The sequence below is a fragment of the Photinus pyralis genome, unplaced genomic scaffold (genome assembly GCF_008802855.1).
Source record: "Photinus pyralis isolate 1611_PpyrPB1 unplaced genomic scaffold, Ppyr1.3 Ppyr1.4_LG6, whole genome shotgun sequence".
In the NCBI taxonomy this organism is placed as follows: domain Eukaryota; kingdom Metazoa; phylum Arthropoda; class Insecta; order Coleoptera; family Lampyridae; genus Photinus; species Photinus pyralis.
This window is the reverse complement of record NW_022170663.1, coordinates 41,511,240-41,527,668: the sequence shown is the minus strand read 5'-3', so window position 1 is coordinate 41,527,668 and position 16,429 is coordinate 41,511,240. Positions and strand designations below refer to the sequence as shown.

Sequence of the window (16,429 nt, the reverse complement as noted above, 5' to 3'; positions counted from 1 at the left end):
CGCGCCGCGCAAAAGGTGGTTTATTTCGCCCCTAGGAAAAAAAACAAAATTCCGCCACGCAGGAGTTGTGCGCGTTGACAAGATCTTTCCGACGACACCAATTTGAAAACAATCGGAGAAAAACTGTAGAAGAAGATAGATAAAAACTGAAAAATCTCCAGGTTAGTATAATACGCTCGGGGATGGCGTCCAGATGTCGTCGACTCCAAATCTTGTAGCCCCATCCCTAACGTTCTTAATTACATGGCCCCGATAGTTACATGTACACTCCTTGTCTTTTTACAAGCGTTTTTCTACGGGCGCGCATTTACTGTCAGCCAGCCAGCCAGCCAAAGTGAGATTAAAAGCTACTTTTTACAAAAAAAAATTTTTTGCAAAAATGCGCTAAAAACAGATATAATCGCATTACACGCCACTGTGGTAGCACATTTATCTAAATTGAACCATTAAACGTGCAAACCAAATTCAGATAAAGTGTAAGAGGACCATTCTCGTTCAGTTCATTTCACAATTTTGGCCGAACAGTCACATCAAGTTTCAACTCTGTCTTTTAATAAAATTACACTGCCAAAAGATAATTTTAAAGGGTTTTCGTATTTAAAGCGTCGCGTCGCGTCGTCGCGATTCCTATCCTATACCTATGTTATTGGAGAAAGAGAGACAGTATTATTACAAATGTTTAGGTAATCCCCAAATAGATGTTTGGGTGTTATTTTCACCCCTTACACATAGGTAAATACCGAGGTAAATACAATTTATTTTTTAATTATAAGTGTAGGTATATTACAATAATACATTGAATAATACGCAAATTTCGGATGTGAAAAGCATCTCGAATGATGCAATCAATACTTCAGCATCCCTTAAGTTTGGATGGAGTGCGAGTGCGATTGCGAGCGAGTTGTCTGGCTGGGGCGTGCTTCGCGTGCCACAGCCGGAGACCGGCATACGCCCATTTTATTTCTGCCCTTTAAGTTTGTCGTTGGGTGTAAAATGCAGGTTGCAACGAAAGTGCAACGGTTTTGCGTTTTGTTGTGGTGCATACAGCTTTCCTACGGCGTGGTGAGTTTATTTGTTAATTTATCATCGGTTGCTCTAATAATCTAAATGTCCTCTAAATTAAACACGCCGCCCGTTTGCACATGAAGGGGCCGTTGACTTAGTCATACAATTCGCGTTTCTATTCTAGTAGATGTGGCTTGTTTAATTTTATTCTTCTCGAGTTCTGAATCTCAAACGGAAACTGTTGCGATTTGCGGCGTGTTTCGAATTTGACGCATGCGTATATGGAAACTCCAGGTAAGTAGAATTTTTTAATTACGAGAGTTCTTTCGTAAGTCTCGTGCAAAGTTCGCGATTTACATACACTTCTAGCCTGTGTAGTTGATTGTTGTGAATATTTTTGCAGTCGTTACGTTCCAGGAAATGTGAAATGTGTTTCTGATTCATATATGTGGTCATCGATGTTGTTTTCGTATTTTTTTCGATGGTTGTGGTTACTTTATCAACATGTACCCAGTGCCGGGACTTAAAGACCCAGGACCCCTAGGCACTTGAAATTTGGGGGCCCCCTGGCCCTTATCCCGCAGTCATTTTAGAAATTCAGGGAATTAAAGGCACAGTACAAAATGTATATTTTAAAAAAGAATTTAATTACTCTAATAATCATCATAGCTAGGTCCTTAAAATCTATACAATCATACGGCGAACTTTCTTCTCTGCGAAAGAGCGGATGACGTCGTCATAGTCAATAGACTGCATTATTTCCGACTCTATGTACATTACAGAGAGTGAATTTAATTTAATCTATGTTTTTCTATATTAGATCTTAAAAAAGTCTTTATTCTTTTTAGCGCGGAAAACGACCGTTCTGCTGAGCAGTTTGACGCGGGTGTGCACAACAGCATTCGGAGCGCAATTCCTACGTTTGGATAAATGTCCAAAAAGCCTTTTTCCAACAAGTATTTGTATAGATTCAAAAAAGAAAACTCTAACTTCATTCATCGACAATAAATGAGCTCGCATCACAGTAGGCTCAAATAATATCGTCGTTTCACTCGTTTCGCTTTAAACCTGTAGGATTGGATAATATTGGCGACTGTTTTGATGAGACAAGCCCAGCCGTTTGCTGGTTTATTTATATCAAGGTCCGTTACACACTGGGGCCCCTAGGCCCGGGCCTTGTGGGCTTAGCTGTAAATCTGGCACTGCATGTACGTACCTACGTTACATTTTTATCTCTAGGAAATTGAGGACATTGGACATAGTTGGTATGATATCATGACACCTTAATGTTGGCAAGCCGTCAAAACACTGCCTTTAAACAAATGTTATTTACATGTAATTTCCTTTCCTTCGCGACTCTTTTTTGAGATGGGTGAGGGAGGTGGTGGTGTTAGAATTGTAGAATTATTTTCTATGGTATTCTAATTAAAAGCATCAACGAAAGGAACAGTTTTCTACCAACTACAGCCCTTCTCCCTTACCCCTTATCAAAGGGGTAGTGGGGGGCGGGGGGACTGTGACTTCATGGTACTGAACGGAAGAAATTCATTTCTACTAACCACAGTCCACCTCCTTGACCCCTTATCGTGATCGATTATAATTCCTCATATCTACAGAGCGGAGTGTCGGAGACGGCACGTATAAAAGTCGATTGAAACTTCTATGCGAGACATCGCCAATGGTGAATATCTCGAAAACAGAGTGCCGCTAGAAGTCATCCCAGTGTACCTTTGACCTCATGACTTGCTGTTTGTTCCTCCAGAGAAGATTCTGCCTTCATAGTGGTTGCATGCGAATTTTTTTAAAATTACATCATTACTTTTCCTTGACTTATGTCTACCTGAGAAAGGGCCCTTTGTAGTGGGTATTACCAAAGTCCTTTGGAGTTTTTCTGTTTATGATGTGTTGTGGTTATTCCATTGAATACGGTTAGCAGATTTATATTTACTGATTACTGATAACACGTAAGTGTGTTTAGAGTGTTGTCTTTTCTCATCGTTCTCCCCTAAGTTTCTCTTCTGATTTATTTTTCCTTCATTCTACTACGATATTAGCTAATACGTGATACGTTATTACTGACCTCCTTCTTAATTTGTTAATTGGTAGTTCAATTAGCATCTATTGTTAATTGGAATGTTGGGATTAACCGGCGATGTCGGCGCTATCAGGCTGAAAAAGTATAACGCGCAAGCTTAGAATGCAGGGCACTATAAAATACCATGTGCCATTTGAAATCAACACACGCCGCTGATCGGCCAGCTAGCTCCGTTGGCCAAATAGTTAACAGCGTAGAGAGATATGTTCTTACTCAGGGTAGTAGGTAAGTGAATTAAAAACTTTGACCACAAATTATTATAAAAGGTTTCAAGTAAATCTCCGCCACTAATACTTACTGGTACTTCGATTCAAGTCTTTCAGGCGCCACCTAATTCCGCTAACAATTTTAACTGCAGCCACCGAAATTAGGAAAGGTAGCTAGTATAAAAAGAGTCAACAATTGACCCACAAAAAAATTATTGTTTATTAACCAAAGAGTATGCAAAATACAAAAAAATTAAATCTTCCCATGAACTATTAACACAAAAATTAACCCACCAACAACCCCTGAAGTTATGTGACACCTCGTACCGCTAAGCAACGATAAGCATAATTACTAGAAATTAAAATTGAAATGATGTACTATAATCGGTAGCTTAAGGTGTTGAAGTTAATCGTAGTAACGATCTCTTTACCTTACAAGTGATTACTTCTCTAGAGCAATTCGTACTTGATAGTTAACCAGTCCTAAAGATCAAGCATACTAATTACACGTAAAAATTTCCACTTACATATGTGGGTCAAATAAACTGTTCATAGATATGTACAAGAAGACAAGTTAAATCGGAGAGGCAAACACAGAAATGCAAAAGTAACTAGAAATTGGTCGCATTAAATGACTCGAGAAAATTTAGAAAATATAAAGGTGGAAATTGAAATATGGACAGAAATGATTATTTTAAAACTGTTACAAACGGCGTAAACCTGCATGGCCTTGCATTTCCAATGATCGTTTTAATTTACCGTAGGAAACAAAACCTGCCAATAATTTCTTATCATGGCTGAAATTCTAAAATATTAATTTTCCCTCTTCTTCGAAATGACAAGAGCTTTCGTACGCAACAAAACCTACTTAAATAGCTAGGCGATAACGGTTGCAACCGGAGGGCGGATTAATTGCAGCGTTAATTACGGTAGGGGCGGCTGAACCGCAACTCTAGAAATTAAATCAATTACTTTTAGCTTCGATCTTCAACTCCTAGACCCAACACAAATACTTTCGGCACGATACTTTCGTAGCGCAGCGGCTCTTTATACCACAGAGTGGTCACTAAATCTGCTGAAAACCGGGTGCTGCGTTACAAAATTTAGTTATTTGTGCATTGTAGAGTAGTTTTTTTGAATTCAATTTGTATGGACGATTCGTTGTCGATCAACATTTTGGTTTTGTTTTGTTAGCGTAAATTGAATTATTGATTCTTATTGAGTGTTCATTACAGTTTTCGTATTCGAGTTACCTGATTAGTGTCAAACACTAGACATTACTATCGCAATAAGGATGTGCCGTGCTATTCACTCTCTCTGGTTTTTTATTGTTATCCGGATTACTGTTATTTTTTGTTGTCTGTTGCTTTGTTTTGGCTATTGCCGTGTTGCTTTGTTTTAGCTAGTGCACGAGAACCCCATTATTCACCTCGACTCACCTCTACTTTGCCTGAGCTTACCGTGTGCTTATCTAGAGGCAACTTTGTTACGTTTGCTCAAAGTGAACGTAACAAACTTATAATGTGGAGTCACACTGAAAGCATAACCGAATGAATGAAACATTCGCCCCTTCCAAACATGTGAGGCTTCCAATTTTTTCAACGGAATCAAAGGGATAGTGAAATGTTTGCAGAATACTACTTCGAACTAAAGAAATCAAGAAAATCGTTTCCCGGAAGCAGCATATAAAAATAAATGTAAATGCACGTTTAAGTAACGAAGGTAATGAAAATTGAACTGATAATGACGGCGACATCACACTGTTGTAGGTAAAAAGAATCAAGCAGTGCAGATTGCTGTTTTCAAGAGTGCATCATTTGATAGGGGTGCGGATTGTTCAATAATTCTTGACATTAGAATTGGTGTAGAGAGTGATAGGAGACATTTTCGGTAACATAGAAGGAGTTGAGAGCTCTACAGATGACATTCTATTTTATGGGAAAGATACGTCAATGGAAGATTGTCAACAGTTTTGGAAACTTAAATGTAAATGTGTTGTACAAAAAGTAAAATATATGAGAGTAGAACCCGGCTTCTCTTTCCACCATCTTGAATTTTCTTCGCGGTCCGTGTGGGGCAGTTGAGTTTAAGTCGGGCGTGGATATTTCTAAATGTGTAGTGGGTTGGATTGGTAGACCAGCCAGCCTTGGCTGAAACCCTACCCACTCAAAAATAAAAGCTTAAAATGTATGGTGAGAGGCTGGTAATAACGTTCAAGTTAACGCGTCTGTAGATAGCCGAATACTAACAGGAGTTAGAAAGTAGTGGGCGAGTGACTCCTGACTACGGTCTTGATTGTTTAAATGCATGCGTCGTGGCATTGGCGTGTTTAGTTCAGATTACAGGAAGATTTTGTTTATTTTGTCGTCGTGGTTATCAAGCTGGCTTCTGACTTTGGCGGAAAATTGGGCGACGCGAAGTTGAGTTATGTGTCAAGAAATCCGATTGGTTACAAAAAATGGGTTTTATTGGTGGAGATGGTGCAAGTATAGAATGGGCGTGAATCAGAAAAATCTGTCACAAATTACACAAAATTAGCTTAATTGGAATACTGACTATCGTGCATAGATGTAACATTCGACGAACTTACCTATATCTGTAACTGTCTTATGTTAGCTACGTTTTTTTCGGTGAACATATTAGGACTTCGTTGTCCGTAACAGCTTTAGAAATTCATAACAAATAGATTCGATTATTGACAATAGTTTAAGAAATGAACATGTGCGTGTTTCATTTTTAATTTGCATTCATTTTTAATGAAGAGCTCGACGTACACACGCCATTTTCAATTGGTCTCAGTATTTATGTTCGTTATTGGGTATTGCATAATTTACTATTGTTAACTCCGTGCAATTAACACATCGGGAGGTTTCCCAGTTTTCAGCTTGCGATGAAACTCTAAACGGCGCAACACAAGCGTGCACGTCGAGAAAATCGACATGGTAATACTAAAATTAACCTTCCAGCGACAAGGGTTGGAGTAATATCTATTCGAAATTAACCCATTTACAAAAACCTTCGGTGTTTAATGACTAAATGGTAATGTTGTCCTCTCTGATCGTCGATTAATAATTTATGGGAAAGACGTCGATAATCGTTTGAATGGAGGTGGCGTGTTCGAAGTTTCAGCTGTGCATTATCTGCAGCATCTTGTGGCGTCGCGACGTTTTATCGCACGCGTGTTAGTTTGTTAGTTTGCAGTCACACTTCGCCGCAGTCAATCTTCCAGTAAGTGCAAAATGGTTCATCGTCATCAAAACTTGTGAAGTTTGTTTATCACTTTCTTGAAAACGTAAGTACTTTCTCTTCTCGTCTTTTCGACCTACTTTAACAGGTATTTAGTTAAAGGGGTTAATGAGGGTTAAGGTTTACATGAACTATGTTAACTATATTAGCGGAAAAATGTTGTTACTTTGAAGTACATGAGTAACTTATACCTAGAATTATAACTGGAATCATTGAGAATTTTCAAGGTATATGCTATAAACTAGATTATATTAGGTGTCTCTGGCATAGTTGCACGTGTTCGCTCAAACCTGCATTCCAATATTTGTTTTGGGCAAAAAGTTTCTGATTACGGCCCTGACTATGTATTTGCGCGCGAATGTCAGTCCGAGGTATTGGCAAATTCGAGTTTCTGATGATCACCCGCGCTCGCGGCACTAATACCTTCACGATCCAAAATCACTCCCGGTAGTTTATGGGATGATTGCCTTACGTTATTATTACGATACCATGCAACTATTCTGCCACTCCGCGCAGATTTTGGGTGATTGACTTAAAACTTTTTAACCCACCGGTCGTTTGAATCTGTTCAACCAATAGTATTCATTCCTTTTGGCCAATGATATCTATCTCCAGAAACCCGAATTGCCAGAAACCTTGAACTTATATTAACGGAAACAACGCTTCGGAGTACCCTGCGGGTATCTATATAGAAGTTTGAACATTTTTTAAAGACCCCAACGGAATGTACCGTTACATCTCATACATCGGATTCCAAAAATATATTCTCTAAAGATTTAGATTTGAAGCTTAATCTTGGAATCCGAAGCACCAAATCCCTTAAAGCACACTGTAAAGGGGCCTAAAATCTGAAGCAGTCTTCAGGTTGGAGCCGTTAAAGCTCGAAGTGCAATTACGATACAAGCCTGAATCCTATAATTTGAGGACAAACCTTGAGATTTGGTGGCAACCTAAATTTCACTACTTTACTTTTTTAGTCACACCCATTCTTGGACGTAGGAACAACCAATAAGACTCATTTTTTCTGGCCAATGAGATTTTTTAACACATGTAACTTCTTCACGTTTACCAAATTCTCAAAATTGGCAAAAAGCATGCTGCCCAGCAAGTTTAATATCGACGGATGTGACCCGTGTAAAAATGGTCCTTTTTATCTAACTGCGTCATTCGTCATTCCCCACGACTTCCCGGCGCCTCATGTTTTCACGCGCATTTAAACAGTCTGGTCTGTATTCAGGGACCAATTGCTCCCATACGACATCGAAAAAAATTTAGGAACTCCCGCCAAATAATGTGATCGTTCTTTACATTGCACTTTCTCAGCTAAGAACTGTTGGACTGAAAACAGGGACAGAAAACACCCGAACGTTGCCTACAGAGTGAACCTAAAACTCGTAACCTCGTTATATAAAAATTCAATCATCATCATCAATTGTCTATCCTGCTATAAATGCTATAAATAATAATTGTACTGAGTGTGTCAATAGTTTATCACTTTTTAGAGAATTCTCAATGATGTATTTCAAGTAGTGGTTTGTTATTTAAATTTATTTAGCTGGGTAGTTGTGGATCAAGATTTTGACGGAGGTTATGCAATCTTAGTTCTACCTTAGAAACGGTTTTGAGTATTTGTTGAGATCATCTGTTCTGTGTGTAAAATTGAAACGTATTGTAACGGTAGCTCTAAATTTTTTTCGAAAATTCGTTGTGAAATTAGAAATGTTGAGATTTCGAAGTGTAAAACAAGTAGGCATTGCATATTATAGAAATTCTGTAGGGCGTCAAAACTTTGAAGGCCGATTTCCTAATAAAGGATTTGGTGCCGGTGGCTCGTCTTATCTGCGTCCTTTAATTTCTGTAGCTTATTATTTTATTAATGGATTCCGGATCTCGGGAGACTAGATGTCGGGAGTTAGTATAATATGATGGTCGTATGTGGGAATGATTTATTGCATTGGCTCTTATTTAATTGGTAGGACGGGAATTAAGCAAACGAATTAACCATTAAAGATTGAATTTTTCTCACACGGGGAACCTGTAATGATCTTAGCCTCCTATTATCTTGGCGGTCTTCAAGTCACGCAGGAATATTTGACCATATCTGTAGTAGCGGGAACGTCAAACTAACATGGCTGCCTATTTGAATATTCTCGCTGATCGTCATGTAGGACACCTACGTTGTGTAATAACTGGGTTCTCAGCAGGCACCGAGGGCGTTTTATGGGTAAGGAACACCAAAAGCAATGGCTGATTAAGATTAAATTGAAGCTAATACCAAGTTAGATTACAGAGTGACCCGCATAATGCTTTTTAGCGGCGCCCCTGCAGAAGGTCTTAAGTTATTCTATACCACTCCGGCATTTACCTTACGAATTAGGAAAACTGCAGGAAAACCTAATTCGGAGTAGTCCTATAATGAACAAAGCCTACAGCCAACATCTAATGTACAGCACTTTTGAGCGCTCTCGAAACCAGGGTAAATACTACATACACGCTATGAGTAACCAAAATGGAATCGAGCCATTCCTCAGGTATTACAACACATACATCAGACAAAACTAAGAGATATTAAATGTATCTCGCCGGGCGGTAGGATTGCCCAGGCCCAGTGGGGTGCCTGTAGACGTGGGATAGAGTTGTTGGGTTTCGGGAGAGTGAAAATGTTAGGGGTTGGTTCACTAAGGTCCGTATAAACTTGAATAACTCGATCCCCTCTAAACAAGCACACTTCCCTCTGGATTAGTCACAGCCCAAATAAACAAATATAATGAAATGCAATGAAATAATCGAGAGTGAGTAAAAAGCACAATACACAAATATCAGAACGCATGCAAATATGTACACCATGGACACGGCCCTACCGACAATGGAACATAATTGCCAATACCAACAAATGTTACACATTAGAGGTACAAGTGATTCAATCCAGTAAGTAGGGACATAAGTAAAGGGTTACGAACTGCATTTAAGTTAGACCGTTGAGTGAAAAATAAAACTTTTCACTCAACGGTTAGACACATTCAGAGATGAATTGAATAAAGCAAATACCTCACTGATATAAAAAGCAAAAGCACACAGCAATGATTGAATGATGAACAAAATACTTATTTCAAGATCAGCCGTACTTTACACTTAAGCCGGTTACAAGAAAAGACCATGAACACATTCTCTACATCGTATTTATTAACCTCCCCAAGCGACGCTGTAACTTGATCCCTAAAACACCCCAAAAAATCACCCGAAAACGGCCCATTCCCTGCATTTCACGCATTTCTAGGAAAAAACTGGACTGCAGGTGTTTGAAATGGTAAACACATGTTGTCTTCGACGGGGTGAAAAACAAAAATGATAAACTACAACGTGATAATGTTTACTGGTTTATAAATACCTTGAACTTCTATTGTTAATATGCACTAGGATTCGGAATGCAGTCTTGGTCTCGCTCCGATCGATGTTGAAATCCAATGAACTCAGGACCGCCCACTGCAAGCAGCTATTCGAGTTTCGGTTCGGCCAATTACAGGCAGGCAGGTATTAACACGACTTTTTCTGCACCCTTCAAGTAGACTGTGCACGGACCGCGCGTAGAACACAAAATGGAACTGTTCTTCGGAAATCTCGCAATCCTCCTACTTTTTTCCGGAGTGCCGTGAAGGATCGTCTTCGCCTTCGATGTAGTGGGTGGATGGAGATGTTTTCGCTCGGTTCTTTCTCTCGATTTTCTTAAAAAAGTCGCCTCAATTCACTAATCAATATTACAAGAAAACGCGCTTATGATTTGCGGGCGCGACTGACATAGAGGTTGCTCCGTGAAACGACGGCGGGCAACTGCTTACTTGGTACTGGAAATTTTCGTATTTATATTTTCGTAGTGTTTACCCCGTGGCCTCATTTCTGCTTTACGCGCACAATCCACTTTCGTTTATATAGACTGATCGCCCGTGGGGGTCATGATTATATTTAGACTTACCGTTTAATTACGTAAAAAAGGAACTTTAAATAACCTGAACAGAAATACTGTTACATTACGTTAGACACAAAAATCTTAATAACTTGACTTTACAATTGAAATATACAAGTTTAACAAAGCTCTAATCAAGAATGATCGATTAAATTGGTTATTTGATCTTAAAGCAAGTTTCCATAAAGAAATTGCGCGATGTTACGAACAAAAATCGCACGTATAGGCCAAATACAAGCAAAACATAAAAAGGCAGCGCTTACCTTACTGTAACTTAGATTTCATCCAGAGAAGTGAGCTCAGTTCCCGGATCCATAAACTTGCAAACAAAAGAAAACTTCCAAGTCGCAGAGTTCGGAATGCAATGAACTGAACCATGCCTGAAGGGCCTCGCTTCTATCAAAAAGTACGATAATTAATCGGCCAACCGCTTCACAAGAATGTGAGAGAGATCTCAAGATAATAAATAGATAGATTACATCTAATCCGGAAGGGACAAAAATAGTTATGGATTAATACGTTAAAAGGTTACGGAAGTTATTGTTTCTTGGTTGAGGAAATTCTATTAAAAGGGCACGCGCGCACCGATGGGGAATTTACTCCAAGGTTACCCACACGCGTATGTAATCCGTATCCGGAATTATACTTAAAATTGAATTGGAACTAGTCCTTAAATTGGGACCATAAACTAAAACTAGATTTGAGCTTAGCTTGAAATTGAAACTGGAAAGTAAACCCTAAAAGAAAATCAAAGGTAATCCTCTTTGTTGGTAACCTTAAAATGTACATACCTCTTTAAATAAGAGGGCTAGTTATAGATGAATGTGCAACAATCGTCGTAGGAGAATGGTGCCGTCTTTAGTGTAGGGCGAATCCGTTCAGACAATAATGTGGAATCCTCGCTAAAAATTAATAATATATGGGTGGCGGCAATTAAAATTTCATGCGCTTTCATTTACGCCTTAGCTAAGGTGCCTGTTACAGCTTGCAATCGAAAGAGAAAAATGAATGTTGACCATCGATAACGACTAATCGTATCGCCACAAAAATTGCGTGTTTAAAATTCCAAGACTGTGACAAGGATCATTCAACGAGTAAATATTGCCTGCGTTGTAATGAAGAAAATTAACCGTTACAGCTTAGTGCCTTATAAGCGTAATTAGAACCAGTAACGGAAGATTTAAGCTTGAAGTTTTGGGTCGAAACGGAGAGGCTTAAATGTAAATCTTTGGATGGAAGCGGTATGAAACTTTTTTTCAAGGGTGTTGTGAGTGAAACTTAATTCGGAAAAATTAATATTGCACGTAATTAGTTTCCGTTTGATTGCTATCAAACGCAATACTGCAGGAAAACACGATTCTCTATGGCAAGTTAAAAATATCGCGTGACGGTAGCGACAAAGCGCTGCTCTCCTGTACCGATCGTGCAAGTATTGCTGCAACACAATGAAAGTAATGACGTTTTGGCTTACCCGCAAGTCGTATAACAAAATAAATTTGATGAAGCTGATCTTGACACCGACCTTTTCGTTCCTACAAACTTATTTGTATTGGAACATTTAGACGTTCCTGAAGTTATTGTCTTACCAATTATCTTACTAGCAAAATAACTGAGAACCTTTCTTCTTCCGCTCATTTATAACGCACTCCAAGCTTTCTATTGGCTCTAAATTCATTATTTTATGTTTCAGGTTATACCCCCACCATTCAACTTATGAAGTCACCAAATAATAAACATGCTGGAAAGACGATTCTGGTCAAACTGCGCTTTAATACTACTGCTATTAACTTCGATATCAATTTGGCATATTTACACCAGCCATTCCATTACGATCCGTTCTGCTTACGATTACAATACATCAACACGATACTCACCTCTTAGTTTCACACTCCACACCGCAAATTCGTCATACAAACATCCGATGTACCAGCTGCCCCAGTTGGATTACAACACCTTAATGAATCTGACAACATTCGACTTCGCGATCCTGAACAAATGCAAGACGTGGCCTCTGTTGCTCATTCTAGTTCACAGCGCTCCCAATAATTACCATCGCCGCAAAAGTATTAGGGAGACATGGGGAAGTAAATTGCAAAATGCTTCGATCTTTTTCATGTTGGGGCTCGCGCGGGAATCTAGGCTCCAAAAGAAAATTGCGGAGGAAAACAGGAACCATCGGGATATCGTGCAAGGGACGTTCCTGGACGTCTACAGAAACGTGACGTACAAGCACGTCATGTCGCTCAAATTTGCAATTTACCATTGCCCGAACGCCAAATACATTCTTAAGACTGACGACGACGTATTCGTTAACATGCCTAGGATAGTGAATTTTCTAACTGTAGATTTGTCGCCGTACGGCGCCGAAAGATTGCTTTCGTGCTCGAAACGGGCACATTCGCCCGTCAAGCGATCGTTCCGTTCCAAGTGGAGGGTTTCGTTCAACGAGTATCAGAACGAGTACTATCCGGCGTACTGTCCCGGATGGGTCATCATGTATTCGCCCGACGTCATCTTCGTCTTATATCGCGAGGTGCAGAAGTTTGATTATTTTTGGATCGACGACGTCCTGATTACGGGCATTTTGAGAGAAAGGGAAAATATTGAGATACACGACGCTACTTCAATGATACTACCTTGCGATAACTTAAAGAAAATTCTACAGCACGAGATTATCGACCAGGGCGCTGACTTTTTGTATGGACCGGCTGATCTGTCAATAAGAGAAATGTACGCTTTATTTCATTTGGTCAAGAACGTCAGTAGCCTGAAATCTAGACCGAGTGCCAGGCGATTCCTTAAACTGTAAGTAGATGTAGCCAATATTCATAATTTTGATTTTTGTTTCTATGGTTTTTTTTACAAATGGGGATGTATTAATGCCAAGGTCAGTTAATTCTAAAATAGAGATATGACCACATTTGAAGTTTGACACGCTCATTGTGCTGATTTGTGAGGTAACATTTCTTGTGTCAATATGTGGGTGTGAAGTTTCACAATGTATAGGTTTGAAATTGATACCCTCACGTTGGTTGCACCAAAGATGTTGATTTTTCTTACTGACTCGTTGGCTTGATGTTTGCTCCTTAGCTTACAACTCGTTGTGTAAAAGTTTTTTGCTTTGCCTATATAAATACGGGCACCTATATGTAGTTCGATATAGTAAATAATGTGTTATTGATCTATACCAAAAACTTAATTTGGGCAAATTTATGATAATAAAATTTGGGAAAGTTGTGCTCACATAAAGCCCCAACTTTAAATGTCCCATAAAAATCTAAATTGATATGTTACCTGAATTATATCTTCAAATCAATAAATACTGTCAAATGCAGGTGATACATCGTCTACTTTATTGGTGATGCAAACTTTATAAGTTACAATATAAACAATTCAATGTAAGTTTCGAATCGTGAATGAAAATTTTCTCTAAAATTGAATATACAATTTGAATCGATATTCTAATGCAAAATTCAACTATAGATTACCCCAAAGTCGTACACACAACAATATAAACGATTGTTTAGGGAAACGCAAAGGAATATTCAGTTTAAGTACGTAAAGGGCCCTATAGACGGACGATTTTGTACGCGTTTATGTACGTCCATTCAAAAATGTACATACAAAAACGTGAATGTGTATGTATAAAAATGCGGAATAATGCAGAATCTCTGTCGACGATAGAAGTTTTGTAGATGCCTACAAAAAATTTCAATGTGTGGATGCAAATTGTGCGTCGCACATAATAGCGTCGTACATGTAACCAACGCTATGACCTGAAGCATAGTAGGGAAGGAACGCAACACTGAAATTGTGAAAAGTTTGTTTAATAATTATCGTGATTATTATGATTGTAAAAGCTCGGAAATTTAAGGCAACATAAATTACATTGCAAAATAAACTTCGAAAATGGTAGTTCACGGAATAAAAATAGAAATTGGCTGGGAAAAAAATAATTTACCAATTAAAAAAACCAGCCGTCAAATTAGGTAATTGTTTGTAATGATGTGAATGCGTAACATAAATTTATCACATCAACATCACATAAACGGTAGCATGTAGACTTCAAGAGGTAACATATAGGTTAAAAACAAGTTTTGGGAGAGATTCTAAGAAAGGATGAAATACACAAGATGTGACTCATTTTTGGTGCAATAAAGTCCTTTTGTTAAAAGCAAGATGGAAAATTACATGGCCTTGTAGGCAAATTTAACAAAAGAACAAGATATGTGGAATTTACGAATTGTACCTCGTTTATCGTACATAGATTCTAAACTGAAGAGCTTTGATTAGCGTAATCCCGCTCCGGCAGTATAAGCCCCTGGTTTCGGGGTTTCCAGCTTACAGTTGAATGTTGAAGACAATCACGGAATTAGGTAGGTGTCGTATTTCAAATGGTTACAGTTTTAACCACCCCGTGACTGCTTCATTGTTAGTTACAAACAACAAGTCAGTACATACATCAAACGAATCGGTAATTTCCACAAATTAAAATAAAATGATCAAAACTTATATGAATGTTACTTCAGGGACAATACCAAGTAATCAACATTAATAAACATAAATTAAGCAAGCATTACTTACACCAAAAACGTAAACCATTACAAACACAAGGATAACGGTATTAAAAATGTCATTCTGCATTGTGGTTAAACCAAGTAAATTTCAAAAACAAAGATTCAAACACACAACAAATATAAAATGTGGCATACAAAAACAAATACGATATAAAGAAATGCAAAAATTACTACCTGCATTAAATAACACAAAATAACAATAAACATTTATGGAGCAATGCGTTCACGACCGCCATTCAAGACAAGATGCCTAACGTAACCACCGTCCGTGCTTTTTAGATGATAGCTTTTTCCCATCTAGAAATTGCATGGTTGCCAACTCTCAAAAATGTATGTATCGTCGTAAGTTGTATATACAGGGTGGAACCTCTCACCACCAAACCTAAATGATTTCAGTAATGTAAATTTAAAATTTAATAGCAGTATAGTTAATCGATTTCAGCTTTTTACGGTATGAATCTTATCTTGTATCTCAGCTTGAATCGTAGGTACCTCGTATTTCTTATTGTACGATACACTCATCTCATATGATTCTCTGCGTTTAATTTTCAGATCATCTCCGAAGTAGATGGGTCAGCAATCCAAAACATCGTCGAAATGCGAATATCCTGCATCAAGTAATAAGCTCTCAATTTATCCCTCGGTTTTAATAATTTTCGAAGATATAGGTATATGAAGTGCCTTCATTCGCTCATAAAAATATGCCAAATTATTTCATGAGGTTAAATGATTGCGCGCCGATTGCGTGCCGAAACTGGCCAAAAGAAAGTGTCTAATCTTAATTTAATTAATCTAAATGTAGGATGTTAAAACATTTTAGATAATCTAAATTAACCGTTAAATGGTCATAACGTTTCCAATGTGAACTAATAACTTTTTTTTTGGTATTGAATGTAAGTTGTTGGTTTTGGAATTCAGTGTATGAAAGGGTCCATTTTAGTACTTAAATATGAAAATGATATTAATTCTATGCAGATTTGAGTCTAGTAATAATGAAATGTTTATTCAATGTGACAAATTCTTTTAATATGCGGAGCATTGTATTTTTATACATTAGAAAAGGTATCCAATTTTTTTTTCATACCAATTACGTGTTAAGGAAAATTTTATTGTTAGTATTTAAGAGATTTAGTTTTAGCTGTTTACGCCATCCAGTTTCTGGTAGCATTTTATGATTGTATAGGGGTGATTTTGTACAGGAAATGATATACCTATTTTTGTGATTTTAGATAGTTATGTAAGTATTAGAAGTATTAGATACTTGTTTGTTAACATATCATTTGTTGCACTTGATCTGTAAGTACCATCACTGGCAAAGTTAATGACCCCTCTTTTACTG

At 38.0% G+C, this 16,429-nt stretch overlaps 1 protein-coding gene across 3 annotated transcripts; it reads left to right on the top strand.

The window, feature by feature from the left end:
• Positions 1-913: 913 nt before the first annotated feature.
• LOC116175143 (beta-1,3-galactosyltransferase 5-like) lies at positions 914-16,421 on the top strand. Of its 3 annotated transcripts, none has more exons than XM_031493254.1 (3): positions 914-1,062; positions 12,204-13,318; positions 15,643-16,421. In XM_031493254.1, exons 2-3 carry the CDS (start codon positions 12,249-12,251, stop codon positions 15,656-15,658), a joined length of 1,086 nt encoding a protein of 361 aa, XP_031349114.1. In that variant the 5' UTR covers positions 914-1,062; positions 12,204-12,248; the 3' UTR covers positions 15,659-16,421. The 3 variants fall into 3 exon arrangements, with proteins under 3 accessions (XP_031349114.1, XP_031349116.1, XP_031349117.1); XM_031493256.1 differs by lacking the exon at positions 914-1,062 and adding an exon at positions 1,186-1,299; XM_031493257.1 differs by lacking the exon at positions 914-1,062 and adding an exon at positions 6,498-6,598.
• The last annotated feature ends 8 nt before the right edge of the window (positions 16,422-16,429 follow it).